Genomic DNA, 26785 nt, shown 5'->3' with positions numbered 1-26785 from the left:
TTATGGGTCAATCAAATAAAATTCCAATAAAATCACTAAAATGTGTGGTTGTAATATGACTAAAAGTAAAATAGCTAAATGCTTATGAATACCTTTAGCAAGGCACTGCATGCAAAATCAACCAGTTTTTCAACCCATGAGAGATAAGAAAACAAAATCAATCATGAAGTAAATTTACATAGAATCAGAGTAAAATGTGTTATAACTATAAATCCAGTTTGCCCTTTATGCGAGATTAAATTCCAGGAGACATGACCGTAGATCTAAAGACAACATTTATAGGAAATTTAGCCTTGGAAGGATTATTAAAAATCTATGAAATAATTTTAGAGTGAATTCCTAATAGCATTCAACAAGTATTTGGATGATTACAGGACCCCTTCATGAAAGCTTTCAAACAGTCTGGAAGATGCATATGAGGAAAGCGCTTTCTGAGAAGCTTACAGAAAAAAAAAAGAAAAAGATCTGAGTCCATCATTTCAACGATGACATAAATCATTAATGCAAATAGTCAAACTTTGAGCAAAAATGTGGTGTGCCTCTAACATAAGACTTGCTTTGACTCTTATTTGCTTGTAACTGTCAGCACAGTGAAGAAGCAATCCAAGGGAGGCAAAAATCAATCACAAATCATTTGTTAATCTCAGGTGTAGAAAACAGGATGTCAACAAGAGACCTTCCTCTTCTCTCTCAAAGGTGCAAATATTCAGCTCAAAATGGCTTTCCATAGAGAATTAATATCACAGTGTAGAGAAAGAAAACCTAAGAGACAATTTAAAGATGATGTGGTTGTAAAAACTGAGATAAGCAAGGTTTAGGGGCTGGTGGCAAAACTTCCTGCTGTGGAAGGCAATATCAGCCACATAGATAAGCGATTAATGTGAGTTTGATATTGTGGTGGAGAAACCAGAGCAGTTCAGAAGCAGGGATGCTGAGAGAGAAAAGAGACCGAAACTGTATGTCAAGTACCCTCTATAGATTAATCTGGCAGTTGATCTATGTGTTGTTGCCACCATCGCTGCTGCCATTACTGTGGTAGCTGAGCTGAACTGATGTAGCATGACTGACAGTGATGGCTAGAAGCATCACCTTTTGCAAACACCCCTTCTGCACCCTCGCATTGGCATGTCTAGGTTTTACTGACAAGTGACTGTTTTCTGGTACAGAAATAATGACTGTCTTTCCTCGGCAGTAAACATTGAAGGAGCCAAGCATTGCTATAACACACCACATCGCTATGAAGGTGGTTGGAGGGGCGTGGAGATATAACAGTTCAACTTTAATACTGGTGTTTTCTTTATTTTTCTGAAAACTTTTAATTGGTCATTTGATTATCTTAGTGAATGTAAAAATGCCTTAAATAAACCATTGCTGTTTATGTGGAAAAAAATGAAGCCCTTGATATAGACTTGGGTGTTATTTCTAGAAATAAAACACCTATGCTAAGCTGTGAGGCCAATGACAAAAAAGTAATTATGAAAGATTTTAAAAATGTAACTTCATACTAATGACGAAAAAATGACCAAGCCATCCAACTTCTCAGGGAGATTGGTGCTTACCTTATGAAAAGATGTGAGAAAAAGACTGAAAATCATCACGGTATATAGTTTAAACTGAATAAGAATAATGTGACAAAAGCATATGAAATCATAATTGTAAATTCGGGATGCATAAAGTAGAGTAACTTAAAGCAGGGGTTTTCATTCTGTAAACTTTTTACTGTTGTTATACTTATTATCCCATTCAAATATTTCACAGATGTTGTGGGATTTACCTGCTTAAGCTGTGGATATTGCAATGCGAAATGATGCTTGCGTTGCCTTGTCATATACAGTGACAAAAGTATAAACTACTTTTTTGCTGTGACTGCAGTTCATTTACCCTCCAGTCAAAATCCTCCCTTGGCTTAGTAGACAACACTGTGGCAGTGGAGCATCTTCAGATCCAGCCAATGGAAATTTAAAATTTAAATAATTGTGGTCGTATTTCCTTCTTTTTTATTTTGTTTGGTCCAGGTTTTGTTTCCTTTCTCACCATATGTTTATATGGTAGAAAAAACTCCATTTTACTGCTGGCAAAGACTTGGTAAAGTTGGCTAAATGTTCACAGTTACTTTTTTTTAGTTACTCTTTAAAAAGCCCTGACTTAAGCAAACATTTAACATATAAAGAAAGAATATAAATGTGTCCTCACCGCTCTCTTGGTATCCGAATTTGAGGTTGCCTGTGACATCTTTTACTGAGACTGAAGAGCTTGAAAATAACTCTTTGGGCTCGTCTGGAGAGGACCCGCATGCTGTTCTGAAGCTGCTCATACCGCCACTGAAACATGTTGTCCAAGGACCACAAGTGTTGAATAGATGACACATTCAGGAAGTAGCTCTGGGGAAGTCTGGTGTAGAAGGCTTTAAATTCATCTGTAACAACAATAATCAGGGTCAACATCATCACAGTGTTTATGTTCTGAAACACAGCATCCAGCACAGCAAGACAGGGACTTAGATGTAAAGGACAAAATTGTGTAAAAACTTATAGACAGACAGAAACACCAAAATTCATTTTAGAAAATATATTTCAAAACAGAAAGAAGCCAATTCCTGATATTTTTAGAAAACATATTTAATGAGGAGTGCGATAGGTGAGGTTTAGCACTATTTGCATAACTCTGTCCACTATCAACATTATATTGTACCTGTACCTGTAGTACAGCACTCATTAACATATTTAGGTTGTCAGTTTCAAAAGTAGTTAGGTGTGAGAAACTGGATTTGAAGTTCATATTTACAGAAAAAAAAGTAATACTGAATTTTAGTAAACACATGAATGCGATAGGAATTTACCTGACCTTTTGCTGTACCAACACAAACAGCAGTTACAAGAATAGAGGAAATCATATTCATTTAGAAGTCATCCCGTCCATGTTTTTTATGAGCCTTGCATAAACAAGTCTTTTGGAAACTTGTATTTTTCAGAAGCCAAAGTTTAGTTTATCAGGGTTGGGAAAGTAGGACAAGAGAGAAGTTTGTAGTGTGAGCTGAAAGAATTTACATCTGAACAGATGAAAAACATTGAAACACACCACACAGCTCTTACTTAGATTTCCCTGTCATGAGAAGCTTGCCAACAAGACTGCATTCATGTTTACGGCTTGTTTCCGTCACATAAATTCAGCAATAGCTTTTTTGTTGCTTGTTCATGTAGCACGGGCCTCTATAAATGACAAGAATCACTTCTTGAACAACAGATCGGCATGCAGCCAAGTATGCTAAAAAACATACTGAATGCACCCTTTATGTTTTACAAGTAGAGACCCCATTTCTCATTCAGCTCTGAAGACAATGTTCAAATCCTTTCTATTTTGACAAAGAATATGAAATCTGAATTTAGACTTTAAAATCCAATGTTTATCTATAAGCCCAAAACTGGGCGTAATCACCAGATTCTCCTGACAGGCAGTATCTAGTGACTTTGGAAACTAATTGCCATACAATTTACCATCTTTTTTATTTTTATTTTACAGAGACCTATGGGACTGACATGCAGAACATTCTTGCATTGCTGACCAGCTGTTATAACACCCACATCTTTATATAAGCAAACAAAAGTGTTGAAATTTTAAATACCATGACAGTAAATTAGATATATTGCGTAGGTTGTGTTAACGTACTTAATGTGACATATTTGCATTTTAATAAGAAAATACACAAACACATAGCAAAGGTAGTTTCCGTTTTGTTCTATTCTATTCTGATTTAGAAAAACATAATTGGAGACATACTTGTACATCCAGAGGAGCTGGTACATCTCAGGCAACATTACATCACTAATTTATTACTAAAGGTGCTATGTTATATTTTTGGCACGTGATAAAATTCCTTAGCCCTATACTCTCTCTGCTTTAGTGCTAGGACTTATTTGCATCTTTAGTCGATAAAGCACTGCACTGTGATATCTCTTATTGAAGGACAATTTTATGGCACTTTTAGGTGTCTGCATTCTGGACACACTTCTGCCCTCACTTTACAGCCAGCAATTAAAACATAAAGTTTGAAGGTAATTGCAGTGAGTAATATTTCAGAATAATGCAAATCTGGATAAAAAGACATCAATTTTGATTTCACCTGAGTAATAATGGTCAGGGCAGGGTGACCGAGCACAGCAATAATAACTAAACATTGTGCTAAGAGCTTCTATTCAACCTCTGTTTCCCTGGTGATTGGAAAAGCTGGACTAGCAATAAATGGGTTTTATAGCTGATTAATCTTCTGCAGACTTACTGTAAACTGCCCAAGCTGAAAGTTGTTTCTTTTTTTTTTACATTTTTTATCTTATTCTATTCTATTCTATTCTATCCATGTCATGTTTTTAATTTTCTATATGCATATAGCAAGCCAGAATTCAATACTCTTACTCAGCTATTATTGTCCAACCCTAAATCAGAGTAGGGAGAGATATATGAATAGGATTCTCAATCAGGTTTAATGGTGCGGATAAAATACCTGAATTCATGCCCACCCTCTCACATATAAATGATTTATATGCAAAAGTCGTATTTTCTACAAGTATGATGAGGCAAACAAGTTGAGAGGAAGCAATAATTCCTTATTTTTTATGAGGACTTTCTCACCTGATTCTTCAAATTCTTTATAAAGCAACCCCCATGTCTCTGTTATTCTCTCCAGGCTCTCCTCCATGGCTTGGATATCCATGTAGGGGCAGTTGCACTCTGGAAACTTGGGATCACAGTTGCACCAGCAATCATTGTCCTTGCAGACAAACTCACCCTCTCCATTGCAGGCTATGTAGCTGAGAGCAGCCTGCACAAAACTTTCTCTTAGGTAGTCTGGTAGGATCACTTGCAAGCCTGTAAAATCAAGCTGGTTTTAGTACCGTCATGAAGATGTGCACGAAGAGAGTGACAGTGAAAGTGTGGGGGCCATAAAGTGCTGGCTGGGCTGATAACTTACTTAATAAAATCTATAAATCTATAAATCTGTATGCCAAACAGATATATTTGGAAACATACAAAAAAAAGAGAGAGAGAGAAAAAAAACAGGTTAAAATTTTACAAACCTTGCAGCTGGACTTTATTTTCAGGACTCTGAACGAGGACAGAACTGACGGAGTCAAGGTTGTCATAGTTACTACACCCGAGAGGGCCTGTTCGCGTCTCTGTCACCTGGGCAACAACAACAACAAAATGTAATTTATAACTACTCCACTTTATTCATTTTAGCAAAGTGCATCGCTAACCTAAAGAGTACTCTTACTTGATGAGAAAAGGAAAATGTTTCTAGGGTAATGTAAATGGGTAACGTAAATTGGTATTCCTGTTCTCTTAAAATAAAGCCATTTTAACATAATCAATTGTACATTTGAATGTAAAATAAGTAAGCTCCTTTCTGCTGAAAGGAGCTGGAGGAGCACTTTGCTGTTCTCATTTTAAGGCAAGAATGGTTCCATACTATTTATTTATTTTTTGTCTAAGCCCCTAATTAAGGACATTCCAAATGACTCTTGCCACAAAGCCCCTTTCTTCACTTCATCTGCAAGAGCCTATTTTACCTCTTCCTATTCTCTTACGGTGACAGTGATGTGCATCTAAGTAGATCTCGTTTTTCTCTCTTTGTGGTTTTTTGACTTTGTATTTTGCTTAGCAATTTCTCCAACTCAGGCTTGTAAGGAGACAGTTCTTGTACAGTGACAGATGGATGAGGCGAGACAATTGGGCTAAGTTGATCAGTAAGATCATCATGAAGGGTTGAATAAAAAACTGCTGTTGCAAGTGTGTACAAACTCAGTATTCTGCCTTCTTATGAAACAACATAAAACATAGGAACAAAAAGACAAATGGAATGAATAAACATCCTTTCTTCAAACTGAATGTCTTAAAAGACACTTAAATATCACTTTATTAATCTTTTCCTGAATTATGTGGGGTTTTAATGCTTATATGAATGCGAGGAAAAGAGACAATGCTAGATTCTAAACCACATGCATATTTAGTCCTTAAAAGGAAATATTTGATAAGCCATATGACATGCCATATGGAAAAACATTGAATGATGAGCAGAACATTCAATTTCCGCTTTGCTTAGCAGCTGCCTTTCACTGCTGATACATTCTGGTATATTACAAAAAGCTTAATAGGACATTATTAGCCACCTGTATGTAGGCATATGATAAAATTTGGAAGTACTGTGGGTGGAGGAATACTGTGGTAGACTGCTCTCCTCTGTGTTTAGCAGTGTCTCTCATGATGTGGTTACTTGATGCTCTGTGTACACTGAGGCATAATTATGCCATATATTTTTTATAGTTTTTTTAATAAAAAAATACAACTTTTTTGTTAGGTAAAGATAATGTGTTTTATTAGGGTATCTCAATTGAGAAATTTAGAACAAAAAAATAGAGAAAAAAAACTTAAGTTTTATTTCTGATGTTTTATAAAGCATATAAAACATCAGGAGGTTTCAAATATGACAGCAGAAGCCATCACCATGTTCAATTATTATCCACAGCATTAAATACTGACATATTATCTATATTATTTAAGTATGTTTATACATCATAATGTTCATTCACGTGCCAATTTATTGGTAGCTTAGTAAAAGTGTAGGATGTTACCTAATTTGGAAACGAGTCTTTTAGTAAAACTATAAAACAGTTATGCAAACTTAATAAGTGTGACTGAAACTGTTTCAGTTTTTCTTTTTTTTTTTATCTTTTTCATGTGAAACCTGAAACAATATATTAGCCCATCAACCTATAAAGCATATCTGTATAGTCTGTCCACATTAATACATTCCATATACATGGGTAAAAAGCTTGTGGTTGCTTTTTGTTTTTGTTTTGTTTTGTTTTCTTGATACCTTAATCCATTTGACCCAACATGTTTCAATGTTAAATAAATGTGATCTCTAGTGATACTTATAAATGAATCGTATGGGCAGAAAACTGTTTAAGTTCTATGTGGGTTTGAGAATGAATTCAGGCTGAACACTTAAAACAGTACAAACAAAATATGCTATAAATGGAAAAATGCACAGCTTTGTAAATTTAAGCATAAGTAGATTTTCATGTGGTAACAGAATAACACAGCTGAATAGAGAGTAAATTATTTCATCTGTCTAAATTTGATCATCCCACAAATATAAAGCAGACTTATAGTTTTGGTTTACAATTTTAGTTATTTTTTTACATGATTTGATCTTCCTACAAATTTAAAATTTGTTAGTGTGTGCTGCATAGATGTACTGTCCAGGCACCAAACTGCACATTTCAGAACGAGACTGCTTGTTCTATATTGGAATAGTATTACTGAGAGCAGAAATGTGAAGTCATTAACACAGTCAATTCGCAATAAGTATGAAGTTCTTTATGAACATACTTTGGTATTTTCCCACCATAGACAATCCACTTGGTCATGGAACAGACAACGATCAATAGTGAGAGACTGGGTACACAGAAATGTGTTTGTCATTACAAGAGTGCAATAAATCCAGAGGCAATCCATCGGATGGCAGGATAAAATTAAAGGTCCCTGCTGTTCTCTTGGTCAAGACTGAAGCCTTGTTTATCACTTTGCGTAGACTGACTGGCAAACAACATTTGAGTAAGGCAGAGGTATCTATATTGATTCGGTTCACAAAAATTGCAAGGTGCAACAAAAATACATCCCTTTGCTCTTGGATATCTCTGAAGTCATTACTCTTTGTACAAACAAGCAGGTCCAATCAGAAAACTTCACCCTGTACCAACACGTCCTGAAGAAATTCCACATTTCAAAGGCATCGTGATGCATTTATACTCCTCAAAAATGAGCTTCAATTTGCAATTTTCATGGCTGAAGCATGCAGGCAATGCCTCATCGGTCTTCTCTCATTCATTCCTCAGCTTGCTAGATTTTAGATTTATGCAGAGAGCTCCAATCTGTTCTGCTATCTTGTGGGTCAACGCCTTCTGGAAAGGATGCACAAGTGTGGAAGAATCTGTCACCCCTTTGACTCACTTTCCACTGATTATAAAGGTGAATCTGTGCTTTTTCCACTTCCCACCTGTCAGTCACACCAGATGACTGCATTTGGACTATTAAAGCACAACCTCACAAACTCTCTTTCCCTCTGTAACTACAGAAGGAATCCTTGATTCCCAGAAATAAAACAGACAAAAGCATTTGCCGTAACTCCTCTGCTGTGCCCACTTCGACTGCAAAAACTCATCGTTCTCTGAACAAATCATTGCAGCAGCCACAGAGCTTTGACATAAGTGTAGAGAATCTGACTCATATTCTGTTGGAAAAGGAGCTACCACAGCCAGCTCCCGCTGTGCCCGGAGAACAGAAAATGGCAGAGAAAAGGGACGCCCTTCCCTCTGTCACCCTATTAACCCCATGCTACCTGAAGGTGACAACTGGAGCTTGTGACTTGTCCCCAGCCGTGTTTCACAGGACTCATTTATCTTCCCCCTCACCATATGTGCTCATCATGGTGCTTCCTGCAGACTCAATGTGCTCAAAGCAGCTGATGATCATATTTCATCACAAGCAGGCGAATAAAAAGAATATTTCTCTTTTTAGCTCTCATTGATGTTGTAATGGCGTTTTACTAAGGACATTAACTATGACAACTGTGCACAACTTGCCACCTTTCTGATGTTAAATTTGAATCTGAAATTCAAATGTGTGAGCTTGAGAGTTGATTGCTTAAAATGTCTTTAAACTGTTTGAAATTAACCCAATTTAAACAAGAAGACATGTATAAAAGATGTGCACACATTTTATCTGTGTAAATTTGAATCAATATTTCTATGTAAAATTGTGCTATGTTTGACAGCTAAAAGACAATAAGTGAGAGAAAATAAAACCGATTATTAATAAATCTACACACTTTGGTTTTAGATTATGACAAACCTTTTCTAACATGCTGACATGCAAACCTTTTATCTCACAACCACAGTTACAACATGCTGGGGATTTGACTGTCAGAGTTGAGGAGTTTAGCTTGTTAGACATTTTGGTTGCAGTATCTGTGCTTTCTCAAATGCTTGGTGAAATTATTGGTCCCTGGAAGGATTTGGATCTATACAAATAGATGTATAGATCTTTACCTCTATTATATGTATAGAATAATTGTCAACAATAATTGTTGATGATTCTCATAGCCAACAGCTGGTTTTCTGTTTTTTTTTTCTTTTATATGTTACTAGCGCCCTTTATTGACTTCAGTCAGACAGGAAATGGGCTAATTGCCTCTGGACCATACACAGCTTCAAGATAAAAAGCTTTTATTTAAATTTAACTCAACATTTTATTGTAAATTTCTAGAGCTATGTTTTTTTCTTCTGTGCTTTTTGCATTGTACAATATGAAATAATATGATTTAAAATAGTCTAAAACATTTGTTCATAATAAAGATGAATTTTTAGTTTCAGAGAATGTTCCAAGATAGCAAAAATTAATAAATGTAATTTATAAATGTGAATATAGGCTAGGAGGGAAAACAGGAAATTGTCAGATGTGAGATAGAGAATTTGGATTAGTTGCTAGCTACCTTTGCAGCCTTTTGTCAATCTGTCAGTGAAGCCGTTTTTCTTTAATGTGTCATTGTTTTATATGAAAGTTGATGTGGATAGAAAGTGATAGTATGTACATTTACTGTCGTAAATAATATCTTAAAAAAATCTTAATAAAAAGTCATTACCTTTATGGCAGTGGAGGCAATCTGGATGTGGTGCAGTTTGCGCAGGGTGCTCTCCCTGTCAATGAAGTAAGAAGCGGCGAGCTGGTGCAGAGCTTCCAGACTCACAGTAGAGGAGTTACCAGAGAAATCGCTCACCTCTGCTTTCTTACTCAGCTTCCTTTTGTCCACAAATATTGTAAGGGCTTCTTCCCCTGCATGGAAAAGAAACAGAATTTCTCTCAATGTTTTTTTTAAGTGGATCAGAGGTGTATTAAAGCCTTGCTAGAATAACCTTTCTCTTTCTTGAGCTTTCTAGAGAATATTCTGCAGTGGCATGTTTAAAAATTAAGAGTGGTCTGTGTGGTTTCAGACTTTTTCTCTGGCTTTAACACCCAGAACACATTAAAATGAACTGTTTATCTAAATGTGACAAAGTGTCATGCTTTCCAATTGTTTGAATAGGAGTGCAGCTTTACATTGTCTATTTCTGGCACCAGAAGTAATATGAATAGTCCCAGAAAACTCCAGTGTTATTATGTACATGCTTGTCAAGTGACTTCTGATTGAAAGACTATTGCTAATATTTGTAGAATCGCATTTGTCATTGTGACAGCATGTTGGAGTAGTTCTATTATGTTTGTTCTGATTTGTTCATTTTGCAGACTTTTGTTCATATTTTTTTGGATTAGGGATTGCTTTTTTACACAGTTGCTCCCTTTGGTCTTTGATACTGTGCAGCTGGAAGGATTTTTGCCCCTTTTTTTTTTTTTTTACTTTCGGGGCTATTGTTAAGATTCATAACCACTGCAACAAGTGTTTTAGATTACAACTGGGAGCAGCTGATTAGCGTTTCAAAAGCTCAACTAGTACCTGAATTACAACCCCAAATCCCAGAGGAATTGAAAAGGAGGCTTCACAGATGCAGAGCAGAACCAAAGTACAGAGAGAAAAGGAGGAAGTTCAAACCATCTTTTCCACTGATCATATTCCCAAAACCAGCATTTCTTAGCCTGGCTTTCCAGCCATATAACCAGACTAGGACTTAAAGAGTACATGAGGTGGATTAGGAGTGCTTGCTAACAACTGATGGTTTCATCCAGAATATACAAAATATCGTCATTATTTTATATATATACAGGTATATTTGCTGCAAAACTGAATTCTACTGGAGATTCTTTCTGCCCACAGCATCAACATTCACAATGACGATTTAAATATTTAAAGATATTTGGATTATATGAGTTATTACAAAATTGCATGTCCGTTTTGGATAAGTAAAGTATTTATGAACTAAGATGAATTATTAGATTAGTTACCTTTGGTCCTGAAATAATTCAATACTGAAGCTGTACATATGTTCCAATATGAAATAAATTACAAAATAAAAGGGTGAAAGGATGCACTGTAGTCAGTGAACAAAAAGAATGCTAAATAGCAAGTTTTTTTGTTTGTTTGTTTGTTTGTTTTTGTTTTTTGTAATGAATCTATTCTGAGGAAAAAAAATAAGTTTCTTTTTTGCTTTATTTGTTTTGTTCTGAAATGCCAAAAAATATCATTTAAGAGTTAAGTTTGAAGGATATACAGTATATCTCATCATCATTATGATTATGAGGCTTCAATGTACATGAACAGGTTGTCATGAACAATGGATAGTTCACAGTAAAAGGATGTACCTGATAATAACAACAACCTTGGATTCCTATTAAATGTTGTAGGTAACCTTGTGGAATTTTATTAGCTACACCCCCAGAAAGCCATGTGAAACAGTAAATCTGTCTATTCCCCTGCACACTTCTTGAAAACTGGTATTTTAGACCACATACCCAAAGTGTTCATTTTACAAATTGGGGTTTTCTAAAAAGTTTTATTCAATTTAGATGTATAATAGGTGCTTTGTCAACAGATACTATTTTATAAACATTAGAGCGAAACGATGACTGATTGTCACATTACCAAGATGACGAAAAAAAAAAAAGTTTTTTCTAATCTACATGTGGAATTGTTTTGATTAGGTTCTTCTGTCCTCTTCGCTTATTTGAAGTACGCATGATTTCTACTTTGGTTTGCAAGATTTATACTTTATGTCATTTAACAAATTTTTAAACAAGAAACATTTGCAGCACTAAAACATTCATGGGCAATTTTCAGAAATTAATCTATAGCTTAACAGTGGCTTAACCTTAAAACAAAATTAGTTTTGCTCCAGGAGAGCCACTCAAAAATACAGATAATTATAAGCTTCACGAAACACCAGCACAGCCTTCATAAGCACCTCCACAGAATAAGGATTCTTGATCATAGCTAGAATAGACTGTGCCACCCAGCATCTAAAGCCACTGATCATAGCAATCGCCTCTTCATAAGTTTAAGGGCTGGGGTGCAGCAGACGGTCTATGCTTTAAGAGTTCCTCAGACACTGCACATCATCTTTCTCATTATAATGCAGTGTTAATGCTTCTGAGTCATTTTTCTGCCAACTGCCTTTCTTACTCAACTGCTGAAGGGCACACTCCTAATATCACAATCTATTTATTAATTTCATTAAGTCCATATGTTTCTGAACACAGAGGCAATCCATACGGAACCGCAGAGACGTTTCTCGGGCAAAGATCCAAAGCAAACTTCTCATTCTCCTCTGTCTACGACACTAACACACTGGCTGAGAGCCAGAGTGTGAGGCAACATCAGCTCAGGATGCCTGAGATGGTTGCATTATGTACAGCCACTCACAACAGCAACCTTTTCAAAGCTTGGAGTTAGGGCTGAAGTAATTGACAAGTGTTGCTTTGTAAAAGCAAATCTCTTTGAGAGAAGCCTCAACCTCTCTGGCATCTTAAAAAGTTTTCCTTTTATTTCTTTTCTTTTTTAGGAAAGTCAGTGAGCCATTAGTCCATGACCATTCAACAGTCTGTGAAGAAAAAAAAAAGAGTTTTGGATGACCATGACCTGCACAAGTATTTACGAATAAATAGTAAATGGTCTACATTCGTACAGTGCTTTATCAAGTCAGAGGATGACAGAAAGCTACAAACTACAGTCAGTCATTCCCTCTGACCACCACCAGCAGGCAAGGAAGGAAAATGTCTTGCCGAAAAACACGATTGAGATAGATGGGGGCACAGGAGTATAGGGGTTCAACCTGGCAATCTACATATTTAACCAATATATTAAATTATATTGAGATGTTTTTTGGTAAGTAAACTCCAGTAATGTGAATTACCATCTGCTGTCCAAACAGAACACCTGGAAGATTTTATTATTTCAAGTTGCACAGCTTAGTGAAGCCAAGATCATCATTGAGAAAAATAATTCATTCACTAACATTTCCCCCTGGGCAATACCATATTTTATAAGCTAAATGCTTGTAGTGTGAAAAATTAAAATAATAATTAGAAGAAAAGACAAGAAGGTGCATTTCTGTGGCTTTATTACTTTGACTTAACCCAATGGCATAAAAAAAAAAATCTGATTAACTCTGTAGCTGCATCTGATGTGCATATATAGCATACATTACATACAACATCTATTGTCATTTCACTTTGCATTACTGTTGGATGTTCAATGAAACATAAATATATATAAAAAATAGCAAATACCAAAGAAGAAGGTATTTAAATAGCTTCCCTTTCTGTGACAGTTTATCGAATCTCTTTCTGACCTACTCACACTCACATTCATAAATCACACAATAATGGCCGTAGGGCTGTTACAGTCTATAATGGTCTTGTCTCACACCAGGAACCTCATAAGGTTCAGAGTCTTACTATAAAAAAGCAAACTTCTGTAGAGTTCTTCAAGAAAATGTTGCACAACTGACTTCAAAAAGTCTCTGAACAAAAACACTTTTGAAGTGAATGTTGTTTATTTATTCCTTGTTAATTTAAAAGGAATAAATTTCAATTCGACTGGTGAATCCACGCAGAATATATGACTGCACAATATTGCCTTGTCTTTACAGTATCTTAGTATGCACTATTAACATAGCAGGGGACTTTTCAGAATATTAAATGTGTTAGCTATTTTTTATTAATCATTCACACTTTGCATTCCATTAAAAATTCAGTACGTTGGAAGTAGATTTACTGCAATAGATTCCCACACCAGATGCTGTTGAAAATATCAGAGGCTGACTAGCTCAGGTAGGTGTTGGAAGTGTATTAATGTCAAACAAAAAAGAAAATTTATGAACATGTGGACATACCACAGCTGACATCATTGCAGCATTCAACAAAAATATCGCATTCTCGTCTAATTCATTCTTGATGTTAAAAACAAAAATAGTAATGCAGAGAAAGGCAGTAATAGTTTCTTTTACCTCCAAGTGTTGCTGTTAATAAGAAGTGAGTCCCATACTTTTTGATCAGATTGTCAGTGATCATTTGGGTTGTAGGTCTGCGACCCAGAAGTCGAATGTTTCTGATGAACTCTGGGGTTAAGGGTAACTGTGACTCCAGGAAATCTCTTCTCTCCACTGCAAGGTTGTTCACCTTCCATCGCCCAAACTCCCTGTTAAGAATAGTCACACAAGAACAAAAAATAAAGTAAAACAGAAAAAATACAAAGATTTACATGCGAGTTGCTGAAGTCAAATGTATTTTTATATAAACTGCTAAAAATTAAAAAGCATTGTGATGACTTTTTAATATTCTCCAGGGAGTCCAGACTTCTAGAACCCACAAGCTGTTTTTCTACACAAGGTTGTTTATTTTGGTTATGTGCCTATTGATTTAAAGTTAAAAGTAACATATAAAATGACTGACCAAAAACAGGAGTTAAGAAAACAAGATGTAAACAAGCTGATCTTAAAATGTAATTAAACCTGAAATTATTTATAGAAATAGAACTTATCATGGACAATTTTTTAGATAAACTATTTAATCTGTTCAATTAATTACCCCAAAAATTTATTTTAGTTGCCTAATTTGTTAATCCCTCAGTTAAGACAAACAACATTATCTGCCATAAAATTGTACATAGAAATATTACATTGTTTAAGAGTGACTCCCATGCTCCTTACATACATTACAATGGCCTAAATGATCTATTCTCTCTAGCTCAAATAAAAATAATTAGACTGCTCAGATACAAATTCTATTAAAATCAAAACAACTGAAAAACTACAAAGAGTGAGTTAAACTTTTATATCACAAATCTAGCATTTTTCCATCAATAGCAAGTTTATACCCATTTGTTTAGCATTGTATTATAACATAAATACATTGCAAAGGCCTAACTTACATATTCTCTCAAAAATAAACAATTAGACTGACCAAACATACATCCTATTAAGATCAGTTCAATAAGCCATAACCAAAACTAAAGTTGAAGTGTCATGATGTGTGTTGGTGTTGGACTCAAATGCAACAGGCTGAAACTTTGAGTTGATTTCAAAGAGTTAATAAAGAACGAAAAAAGAAAAACTTACAACAAAAAGCCATAGAGAACACAGGGAGCCAGAGCAAAACAAAAATAACATAACCAGGAAGTCCTGACTTCTCAGGATTAAACAAGAGGAACCAGCAAAGCGTGACTGAGAATGAGTTGGTTAAGTACTGGGAGGTTGAATGATGAACAAAAAACCCAGGCTGATGAGCTAATGGCTTACAGGTGTGGCGAGAGAGAAGAAATCAGGCTGAGGAAAGAAAGAGAGAGAGAGAGAAAGAAAGAGAGAGAAAGATGAACTGACACAGGGGGTTAGGGAGAGCACACCGAGGACTAGGAAATTTATCTCACAACATAACTAAGAAACATAATAAAAGGTAACTAAGAAAGAACTAGACACAATAAATTAATATAACTAGAATCACTAAGGAGGAACTGAAGTAAAAATAGAAACAAGGCAGAACTAATAGAAATAAGAAAGGAACACAAATGACAAAACCCAAAACAAACTCAAACAACCAAATGTCCTGGTATGTAGTAAAAGAAAAATATTCCAAGTTTGTTCAATGATTTATTTTAATTGGTAATGGCAATGGACAAAAAGGACATACCTTAGAGGTTTGTATTATAATCGATCAAATAACCACACTATTCTGCACAGAACTTAAGATTATTTGAAACCTCGTTTTATTTTCATAAAGCTTTTATTCTTTCAAGACAACTTTAGATTGGGACAGCAATGAATACTAAATATGCAGCAAATATTCGGATTAGTCAAACCTAAATTAAATATTTTGAACTGATTACTGGTTCGTTAGAACCCAGCTTAGATTCTTTTGAAAGCTTAATTCAATTTATGAAGATAAAAAAAAAAAGAGAGAAAGAATCCGGCACAGAGAGATGGGTAAGCCCAGGGCACCATTTATACATGAACTGCCTCTGGGCCTCAGTATTAGGTTGTTTAACTGCTTCCAAAAAGAGTTTTGACCTGAAACCAATGAAATCAGACCTACATGTCCAAGCATACAAGACGTTTTCCTTTGCATACAGCTCCATTTACTATGAAACTGGATAAGAAAAGTCAAAGTTGTTCTAATAAAAATAATCTTTCAAACATAAATGCAATGCTCCAGAATTTCCAACATGTTCAACTGCTTTTGCCATGACTTTTACTATACTTTTAAAATCATCTTTCTAATGTTAAAAAGAAAATTATTATTGTATACGCACTCATCAAAATATTGGCCTTTAAATAGAATTATAAATCTACTACCACATAAATTATGCACATTTTTGTGTTTTCATGCAAAAACATGGCCTTTATTTTTTCATATTTGGAACCAACATAAAAAATGATGAAGCTCTATTTTTCCATGACAGATGAACAAACTTAGTCTCCGAGGCAAATGTGAGCTACAATTTTAGAAGTGGTCCGGTATTGTTTGCAAAGTCCTTTTCAATTACAGCTGTTACCCGGGAAACGGCTCAGTTGAATATGACAGGGGGAATTTGTCCGTTTTCCATTTAACTTTAGCTTCGGTATTATCAATGTTAGCTCAAAACCAGTCAAGGTCAGAGACATATCTGCCATAAATGTATATCCATGTTTGTCATCTTTACTTCAAGCACTTTGAATGGGGGAACAATTCAGGAGCTTATTTTAAAAGTTTTCTGAAACATTCAGCTCTGAGTCTGTCTCTATTATCTGTTTCTACAGATTTACAGCTTATACATATTATATGCCAAGTCAGTTTGTCACTCGAGTAATATTATTGAAATGTTTCTCTCTTCATTTTTAATTTTAGTTAAATATTTTTGCATGATAATTAATTGCACAGTAAATCCAAAAATGTGTCTTTCATATTTCTAAGTTAATTGTTGTATTTAGTGTGGACAGCAGGATGACGGGAAACAAAGCCAGAACATCAAAGAACCAAGATAAGAAAAGAACAACAAAAAAAATACAACTTTTAAAACCAATGTTCACTTACATTTTATGTAAAACAGCATCCATGTGATGTGGGACCAGAATCGAGGATGAAATGCAAGTATTTTACAACCAAACTAACAAATAACTTAGTTCACCAACTTTAATTGCAGCTAATTAGCTAAAGCTTTCTTCTATGGCTAAAGCTTTCAAATGTAAAGCTTTAGCCATGGAAGAGCAACAGTTTGAGGTCCTACTCTCAAACTGTAGGACCTACAGTTTTCACAAATGCACAAATTTCACAAATTCTCTTTTCACAAATGCACTTCATGGATTTCTACAAAGTTTTGAATTCCGAGAAAGAAGTCACTAGTGGAAATCACAAGGCTTGTTAAAAAAGCTGAGAAATGTATCGTATAGATGTAAAGTGTGGTATTAGGTCTTCTTGTCAGCCTGGCACTAAGCAGCTACATTCCAGATAATCAAGTGAATATGAGATGAAAGAGAAAATGTTTCTTTGAGAGCCATTAGTCATATTAGACAACATTTTTTATTTATTAAAGAAATTCATTTTTGAAGGGCTATATCTGGATGCTTCCTGAAAATCAAATGCTGTCTTGAGTGATTGATTGGTTTTGGTCATACTTCACTGTGCGGCCGGAAATAAACCTTTAGTAAATTTATATGAACTGCATTGTCCAATCAGTCAAATGTTGCACTTCTCTCTTGTCACCGTAAAAGCTTGACTGCTGTAATCAGAAAGGGTTGGGCAACCTTGGCTGCAGATGATGGATGGAAGGAGTGTGGCCTTTTGAAAGGGTATATATCACATTAAACCAGGAGTAATGAGGAAAGCTCGAACACACAGATGTTTAAATGATACAAGGTGTAAATCACTAGGAATTCAAACAAAGGAGCACAGAAAACCTAAAGAGCAGGTAGCACAGATTTGCTTCGCATTTAGTTTTAATTTATTATTACATATTAAGAAAGTCGGAGACGGTTGCACGCATTGTTAAATGGGAGCTATAAGCAGTGTGGGAAGTAAACATAATGATGTTAAATGGAGAAGTGGTGCTCGTTGACCTTTTTGCTGACACTGTAGTATTCAGACAAAGCCACTGACTAATTTCTTGCTCAGACATATCTAGTGTAGCTATAAATCTCCACCTCATTTCATGCTATACAAATAAATGACCTCTTCAAATGGGACACAGTGTCTCATGAGTTCCACTTTGCAGCATGGAAGCAGAAGTTTAAAGGTGCAGCATGTTCTGTGCAAGAAAAAAAAAAAGAAGAGGAATACATAGGGAGAGGGGGAGGGCAGCTGGGGATGATACAGGTACAGAAAACGTATTCGCAAATCCCTGCCGTCGTTCGTTTCTTCCGTTATCGCTGACTGTGATAAGCTAGCCCTGTCTTATCTTAAAACCCCGATAGGCCAAATGGTTCATCCTGCAGGAAGAGGATGAAATGAAATGGGTTTCACCACAGAGTTGATTTTAGGGTCTCCAATCCCTCCTACAACCACCTAAGTCATTATTATTATCAATTTTATTGCTCTTGTTTGCACTGGCACATCAGTTTCACAAGTTTAATTCTCAAAGCACTATCTCACTGAAGAGTTCTTAGAATTGATGATTTTTAAAAATTATTTATGGGAAACGAGAGCTTCCACGTTTCTCAAAAAGTAAAGTGTAATCAAGAATAAGACAAAAGCACTAATTCTTTGCAATTTGTGTGAACTTGCATGCAAAGAAAAGGTTGTATGAATGTTATTTTTTAGGAAAGAGGAAGTGTACACATAAAAGTTTTATGATAAAACATATAAGAACTGGAGACCTTGAGGTCAAAGGGGAGATCACTTTCCAAGGGAGTGGAAAATAGCATTCTGAACATTTATAAACAGCTGAGGATAGTCATAGTGATTGAACTGGCCGTCCTAAACAATAGAAGCAGCAGGGAAATGGAAAGTCAACAAATATCATCGGCTCACGGAAGAGAGAGCGAGAGCAAGGCAGGTGAAGGTAACAACAGTACCCGTGGTCATTGGAGCACTCAAGGCAGTGACCCCCCTCACTGGAGATTTAGTTCCAACAGATACTGCGAGAAACATTGGCGGGCCTGGGTTGGAAGCCAGGCCGGGCCAGGCACTGCAGTGTAAAAGGGGCTTTAGCAGCAGATACGTAGTGTGGGATAGGGAGCAGGGTTAATGCTATTTGGTAGAAATATGTTTAAAACAGGGTTAAGGCTCAAGTGTCTATTAAATGTTTTTAGGATGGTGGGTTTGCATTTACGCAGTACATAATAACAGTTAATATCAATGTTTTCTTTTATTTTATTCTATTTTTAGGCTTGAAAACTACCCATACAGTTTATTCCAGTCTGAAACATTATATGTAATCATATTATATCCCAATGAAGTAATCAAAGAGATTATCCTAATACAATATGCTTAGAAAAGGGCCAAACCTATGTCATCCCTCCTACCTTCACCCCGGTGAACATGGCAGCTTTCCCTTGGCAACAGTTGCTGTGAACAGGTGGCTCAGGCGGAAGGCCCACATTGTGTTTGTATTCCAAGCCATGGGGATGCTTTCCAGTGAATTTACAAAGCACACAAACTCAAATATGCTCATGCATGCTCAAAAACACAAACCTTCCTTCATTTAGTTCAACGCACTTGTTAAACTTCTTTCATATTCAATCAGTAAGAAAAGCAGGGAATTGATTACCTGCATAACGTGGTGCGAATTTATTACTCTATCACTGCTGAGGTGGCTCGTAGGACTGATTCTGGTAATTCATCTTCTCCTGTCATTGAGCATTTATTAAAATTTAGCAGAGATATGCATGAGGAAGACCAGAGCAGAAAATAATATTGTCACTTCCAATCACTACTGCTCTTTGATCTGCACAAAAGAATAGACCTTCCAAAAAAAAAAAAAAAAAACACAAGATAGGAACATTGTAAAACTAAGTTGTGGCATTAATTCTACAGATTTATCTGGGAGGAGAAATGGCATTCTCAATTTATTAATTTTTTATGGTGAAATATGATAATGAGCCGGCCCTGATATCTCTTAAGACAGCTCATAATATTTTAACATGAAACATGTAACAAAAGCCAAGTACCATATATAACACCCGTGATAAAATGGATGCCATTTTACAAATACGCCACTTGGTATAAAATACCATTTGAAATCTTTGATGCCAGGTGACATAATTTTACTGTGGTTTTTATCTTCATTTGTGCATCAGTAAACTGCCACAGTGTGGGTAAAAAAAAACCTTGGAATAGAAATAAAACATCATGTCCTGTCTTTTCTATGAAGTATGTGTATTGTTTACTATTGATTGCGATGTTCTCTGGAAGAGCATCATCATCTCCACTGTTTTGAGCGAGTTAAGCTCCATGTGATTCTGACTGCACCAGTGGATCAGTTGATCCACCTCCTGTCTTTATGCTGACTTGTCATGGATCAGACCAATACGGTAATGTCCTATGTGAACTTCAAGAGTTTCACAGATAGGTTCGCTGAGGTGCGATCATCTGAGTAAAGAGAAAAGCGGAGTGGGGAGAGTGAGGAGTGTTCTTGTGTGGGAGATAATGCTCCACAGTCTCAGCTACTGCTGCCAGTCAGTCAAGACGCTGTCAGGTAGAAGGCGACACTATGAGCTTATTAAGCTTATGATGGAGCATGTTTGTGTTGGTGATGATGAAGGTTGAGGTGAAATCCAGGAACAGGATTCTGCAACTACGAGCTTTTTAACTGCAGCAACTTTAAGATACGCTATTGGAGCTGGAATTACCGCGGCTGCTGGCACCAGACTTGCCCTCCAATGGATCCTCGTTGAAGGATTTAAAGTGTACTCAAACTCCAGGCCTCGAGGGCCGCAGTCCTGCAGTTTTTAGATGTGCCACAGGTACAAAACACTGGAATGAAATGACTTAATGGCCTCCTCCTTGTGTAGATCAGTTTTCCAGAGCCTTAATGACCTAATTATTCGGTTCAGGTGTGGTGCAGCAGAGGCACATCTAAAAGTTGCAGGACTGCGGCCCTCGAGGACTGGAGTTTGAGGCCCCTGCCTTAGGTGGTTGAGATTGTGCAGGATGAAGGGCAATTCCAGGTTGACCATACAACATCTGCCAGAACTGTGTGCCCAGAAAGCAAACTGCACATAGATGTCCTCAGAAAACCCAATGCATGTTTTTAGCGTCTGTCAGCTCATTCAGGTAACTAGAATGAGCTAGAACTCCAATATGTGGAGTTAAAGCAAGTCTGAAGTTCTGGCTTTGACTGCCCAGTCTGGTTTCTAAAAATCTAAATCAGAGGCAAAGAAGTTTATTTTATTTTATTTTTTTTATTTCTGCCTGTAGGCTGGAATGTGAAGGAGCAGATACTCCCAAACTCCCAAAGTGGCCATAGAATATGTATGTTTTAAAGCTGTGTAGCAATGATCCCGTTTATTTTTATACACTGTGATACCCTTTATTGTTGACTGTACCTTGGAAATTTCTTGGGATAGTTTTGCTTGGTTAAAATTAACAAGAACAATGATGAGAGGGTTTTGTCTTCATGTTTGCTACAAGGTCAACAAGCTGTTTTTCAGCCTCTTGTGTGTAGAGTTGTAGAAGACATAGGCATCGCCAAAACAGATTTACAGATCATAAAAATGAATCCAGGTAAGAGATCCCATTCTTATATAACACTGTGAAATTAGTACATCAGCCTAATTTCTGTAGGGACAGATTCTGCCTCCTCCATTTTTTTTTAGCCAAGAGCTCTGTGCTACATGATACCCAAGGGTCCTTGTCTAGTGAATATGACTACAACAATATGCAAAGAGTGGGAAAGAGAGAGAGAGAGAGAGAGAGAAAGGGAGTGAGAGAGAGGGAGCAAAATACACAGGTTGCCAAAAGTGTTAATTTGACAAATTGTGTCTTTTTACAAAGTCTTGTTTTTAACAAATGTTAGCTAATTTTCCAGAGTTAATTGTTTTATCAAGTTTGCATTTCTACTTAGCCAGACGTTGCATATAAAATATGGCAAATATTTTATCGGAATGTCAAACTAACCCAGTGTATCTCACATAGTCTAAATTATAGCTTCATAGTTTAGGTTATTTTAATTTGAGAGCACTCTCCATACTGTCAAAGCAATTCTAAAACTAAGGGGATATTTGAAAGTTTGTCATGGTATAAACAGTTGATGAATATTGAAGGCTATACAAATCGTAAACATGTAAGCTCAGTGAAACTATGACCAAAATATGTAATACACAATTTTTGTACTTTATGGTTTAGTTTGCAGAAAACACAGCAATTTCCAAGACTGATGGCATTGTGGTGTCTTAGGATGAACTTTTTTAAAAGGAGTATTTTCTGAACTTACCATTCACCCCAAAGAAGGTCCTAGAGATTTTAAGAAAATGTAATCTCAAGGTGTGGAGAGGTTTCATTCAAAATGCCAAGTGCTTTTGAATGAAAGCTTTCCCCCTCTAGGGGGAAAGTTAATGAATCCCCAAAGTAAGGACAAGGTTTTATTTGCCTAGGGACAAGAAATGTCTATACTAAATTCAGTCCATTTCATTATTTTTGTTTGAAATATTCTGCAGTCTGTAGGAGCTGTGTGTGGTCCTGCACCGTTGCCTGTCACCCATAACCATAGACCTATGGGGAGTCTAAAACCCCCACCACTAAAAATAGTATAAGTAATAATGTCATCATTGTCCTTTGTAATCTTCAAGAGAAATATTGATCTTTCATAGCCTATAGCAATAAACCAAATTAATGAGGTAGACTATGATATACAGAATTGATTAAGTTTATCCAGTTCCACGAAATGATAAAAGGGGGTGAAAATTGCTCTTAAGGTTGCCGTCAAATTTGTTTTTAAGGAACCCTTAGGAGCACATGTTGCCACAAGTAACAACTTAAACCCTTAAAGAAGAATTTAGGAAAAGAAATGAGGTGACAAACATGAGCAAAATTGTAGCACTGGGAGTTTAAGAAGCACCATAGGGAGAGTCTGCCTTATAACTCTCACCTAAACTCTGTTCAGAGCTTCTGCAGACTCTGCAGGCTTAAAAAATCTGCTGTTGTTCCCTGTATTTGAAGTGCTTCCTGTATCAAACAGAAAGTTACTTTTATTTTGATCTCATCAACCTCTAAGGGAGGGCGTACCATATGTGCCCTGGTTTGTTAAATAAATTGTGTCTGGTGAATTATTGGAATCCCGCTGTTATAGCTCATTATTTATTGATGTACAGGTAACGCTTCTGAAAAAGGACACAACACCTTGTTAAACCTGAGGAGGTACATCAAAGTTCATGTTCTGCAAGCCAAAAACAATATTTTTTTGTGGAAACGCATTGCAATTGACGTATGCCTTGAGATCTTTCTTGACAAGCAGTGCCTCTGCAGTGCATTCTGAATAACTAAGAAATGATTCCTTCAAAAGAGCGTTTGTCGAGTCAAATTTTATATATAAATTTAACATTTTTAAATATCTTTAAACATTCTAATGGCATCTGTGAAAAATATTCTTATACATTTGATTTACAAAATGAAGAGCAGAATATATCTAACTTTGTTTTTTTATGTAGAGCCTATGTGCAGGTAGGATAAGTCTTTTGCTCAATGGGCACACACATTTTGAATTCCTGGTTATTATTTAGTACAACGTGACAACATTTGAAAATCTGGTTTGAGGGGCTGAGATTTTTGAGGGGCAATATTTTGTGTGTGGTGTAGAAGGCATTTTGTGACATGGTAGAGAAACACTCAAGTAAGCAGCTACCTAGAACTCTGAAATCAGACATATTGATGAATAAACTTATGGAGAGCCCAAACTAGACAAACAATATAGTGTGCAAACCCTGTCTTAAATATTGTATATGTACAGTATGTGTATGTGTATATGCAATATATATGTATATTGTATATGTAATGTTATGATAAAACATAATATTTTTATCTAAACCAAATTCAAGAAACACAACGAGATTGTCTAGTCAGCCAAGAATTATAAAAGTGTGCTGTCAGCATTTCCGTTCAACTCAGAGAGAGATGGTAATCACGATAGGTAGTGATTTTAATGGTCTTGGTTGTAGGGAATGCCAGGTGTTACATATCACAAAAGACCTTGCTGCAGTATAAGCTCCCATGGCAAATTTCACTCCTAAAAAGAGCCATGCTTGCACTCTTGAGCCAAACTAAAGCCCAGGTAAAACACTTATTGAGTAAATCTAGTGAATTACTCAATAAACATGATATGTAGCAACTCACTCATTTAATCACAGGGTTGGACTGAGGGAGATCTGTTACATAGCAGGTCAGAAAAAAATGCAGCTTTTTAGATTATGGATATATGTCTGATGCTTAGGAGTTCAGTTTGTACTAATTAGCTTTATATTGATTGATTATTAAATAAGAAACAATATTTGACAAATCCAAGTTTAAGTCACAATGCATTCTTTAACTTAATTACATCATTTAACTGCAAATAAGGACCAGTATTACTAGTTAAGAACAGCACTATCCCTTGAGAAAAAAAAATTCATTGTGCTAGTTTTTTTATAAAAAATATTACTGATTATTTTATTTGAAAGCCAACTCAAAAATCATCACCCACACGTGCACTAAAAGAAAGCTATTATTTGCCAAAACAGAAACAATCCCACAGCTGTCTGGTTCGGTTTACGAGATCGAATGGGACTGAATCCAAGTGAATTCAATTTGGGGAGATTTACAGGCTATTTACTTTTTAGGTTAGTTTTTCCTTTTAATATCAACACTATTAATCAGTGCCGCATTGTGGTAATCTAGAGGGCTTCAAACACAACCTTGCAGCTGACAGAAACCTCTCAGGGGATTCTGTGATAATGCAGAGTAATAAGTACTAAGAGCTCACTAATCACTTGGCCACATGATAAGACTATTAATCTTGCCGCCCATGCAGCTTAGCTCCAATGGACCACTGCCATTTGCCAGAGAAGGAAATATTAAAAAGCTTAAACACGGCAACTGATCACATAAGCTATAAAGCATCCCTACAGCGATCCATAGATGTCAAGAACCCTGTCTATCCATTTCCAGGAGCCCGGACAACATCCTTTTTAGTGACGATGGATGTGATTCATGACACAATCTGTACTAATACCCTTGTGTTCCAACACCTAAGACTGTGTTGCTGTCATGACAAATCGTTTTTTCTTTTACACCACTAATCAACATATCTCATTTGACCACATGATCAGGTGAACCCCTGAGGCTCTGGAAGCCAGAGGAATGTGATATACAGTCATCTGATAACTTCATGCAAGCATGTAGCACATCGTGATTCTGTCTGCATACGGCAGATTGTTTAAAGCCTGACTGTGAGAAATCTTTTCAGCATGACAACCCAAGCCAAATAATCCCGCCTGCCATCAACCCATCCATAAAAGGGTTTTTCATAAAGTACTCTGACCACTGTGCAATATCAGCTGCATTTTCTTTTCCTTCTATCGGTTTTACCTTAATACGGGAAGTCTCTAAAAGCAAACATATGAGTAATTAAAATATTTCAAAATACATAGGGGAGAACTAAATGTGCATCAGCGTAGTGTAGTGCAAAGTATGTGTACTGAAACTAACTAACACAGCAAAACAAAACATGTACTTAACTATAGTTTAATCTTTGTCCTTGGACTCACATTTGGTAAATTTGCATCTAATTCAATCAGGCTAAATAAAATATACTTCTTTTCCATTTCATCTCTATCATTTCATTAAATACCTACCTACCCATTTGGAAGCTTTGTCGCAGTTAAGAAATTTAGTATTTTCTCTGCTACGTAAGTGTTAGAAGCCTGGTAAAACAACAACAACAAAAAAACAGCTCTTTGTACTATGCCTTGCTTCGTACAGCTGGTCTGGACCCTTACCTATTGCTGGGAGCGTGGCTCACTGGAAAATACCTGCACTGTAAACAATCATCCTGCACTGCAAAAAGAGCGGTCCTGAGCTAAACGAGATGGCCGTTGACGGAAACTCAATATTCAGAAGCTCAGCCAACCCAGAGTGAATGGCTTTGTTCACTTCCACCTCTGCCATGGCTAAAGCTACAGAAAGACTACAATTTTAAAATACAACAGGAAATAGACATCGTCATTCACAACTTCTCCTTCTATTCGCTGATTGGACTGGTTGAAATTATGAGAAATTCACTTGAATGGGAGAAAGGCCAGACAGAGCAATGAAGAATACGAATTGAGGGAAAATCTTGAGGAAGGTAATGGCCAGGCTAAATCTTTTGGGGAAAGAAATCATTAAATATGGAGAACACACACTGCTCAATGACTTCCAAAAGTAATCATATGTCATGAACCTTTTCTCATTTTGCCATGTTACAACCATAAAATTAAATGTATTTCGAAGTATTATTATATGGCATACTCAGAAGTAGTGCATAGTTGTAAAGAAGAAAACCATGTCTTCAATTGAATTAAAAATATTAAAAGAAAATAATTTAAATACAGTACAATAAATAAGAGTTTTGAGGTTAAGAGGAGTATCATTACAGCATCAAGTAAAGCTCAAAATATACATATTTTTACATAATACCTCCCTGTATGTGTATCTGCCTCCGTAAAGATGTGAATACACTCTCTTATCACATACATATCAGAGATTTATATTCATCCACACTGTAATAGAAAATGTTATAATGTGCTCCTCATCCCTACTTTATTCTAGAATAGTTGAATGCTGTAGTCTTATGATTGCTCTAATGCTCTCTCATCTGTGT

At 36.1% G+C, this 26785-nt stretch overlaps 1 protein-coding gene across 1 annotated transcript in view; it reads right to left on the bottom strand.

Moving 5' to 3' along the window:
- Window positions 1-26785, bottom strand: part of brinp3a.2 (bone morphogenetic protein/retinoic acid inducible neural-specific 3a, tandem duplicate 2) — a 57999-nt gene that overhangs the window by 9264 nt on the left and 21950 nt on the right. Inside the window, exons 3-7 of the mRNA XM_032572693.1 lie at window positions 13995-14185; window positions 9701-9891; window positions 5073-5178; window positions 4627-4863; window positions 2194-2416 (exon numbers count right to left, since the gene is read on the bottom strand). Coding sequence (XP_032428584.1) covers window positions 2194-2416; window positions 4627-4863; window positions 5073-5178; window positions 9701-9891; window positions 13995-14185 — 948 coding nt within the window. The remainder of the gene's footprint in view (window positions 1-2193; window positions 2417-4626; window positions 4864-5072; window positions 5179-9700; window positions 9892-13994; window positions 14186-26785) is intronic.

Source organism: Xiphophorus hellerii, chromosome 9 (genome assembly GCF_003331165.1).
Source record: "Xiphophorus hellerii strain 12219 chromosome 9, Xiphophorus_hellerii-4.1, whole genome shotgun sequence".
In the NCBI taxonomy this organism is placed as follows: Eukaryota; Metazoa; Chordata; class Actinopteri; order Cyprinodontiformes; family Poeciliidae; genus Xiphophorus; species Xiphophorus hellerii.
Note: the sequence above shows the minus strand (reverse complement) of the source record. Positions and strands in the feature narration are given on the sequence as shown.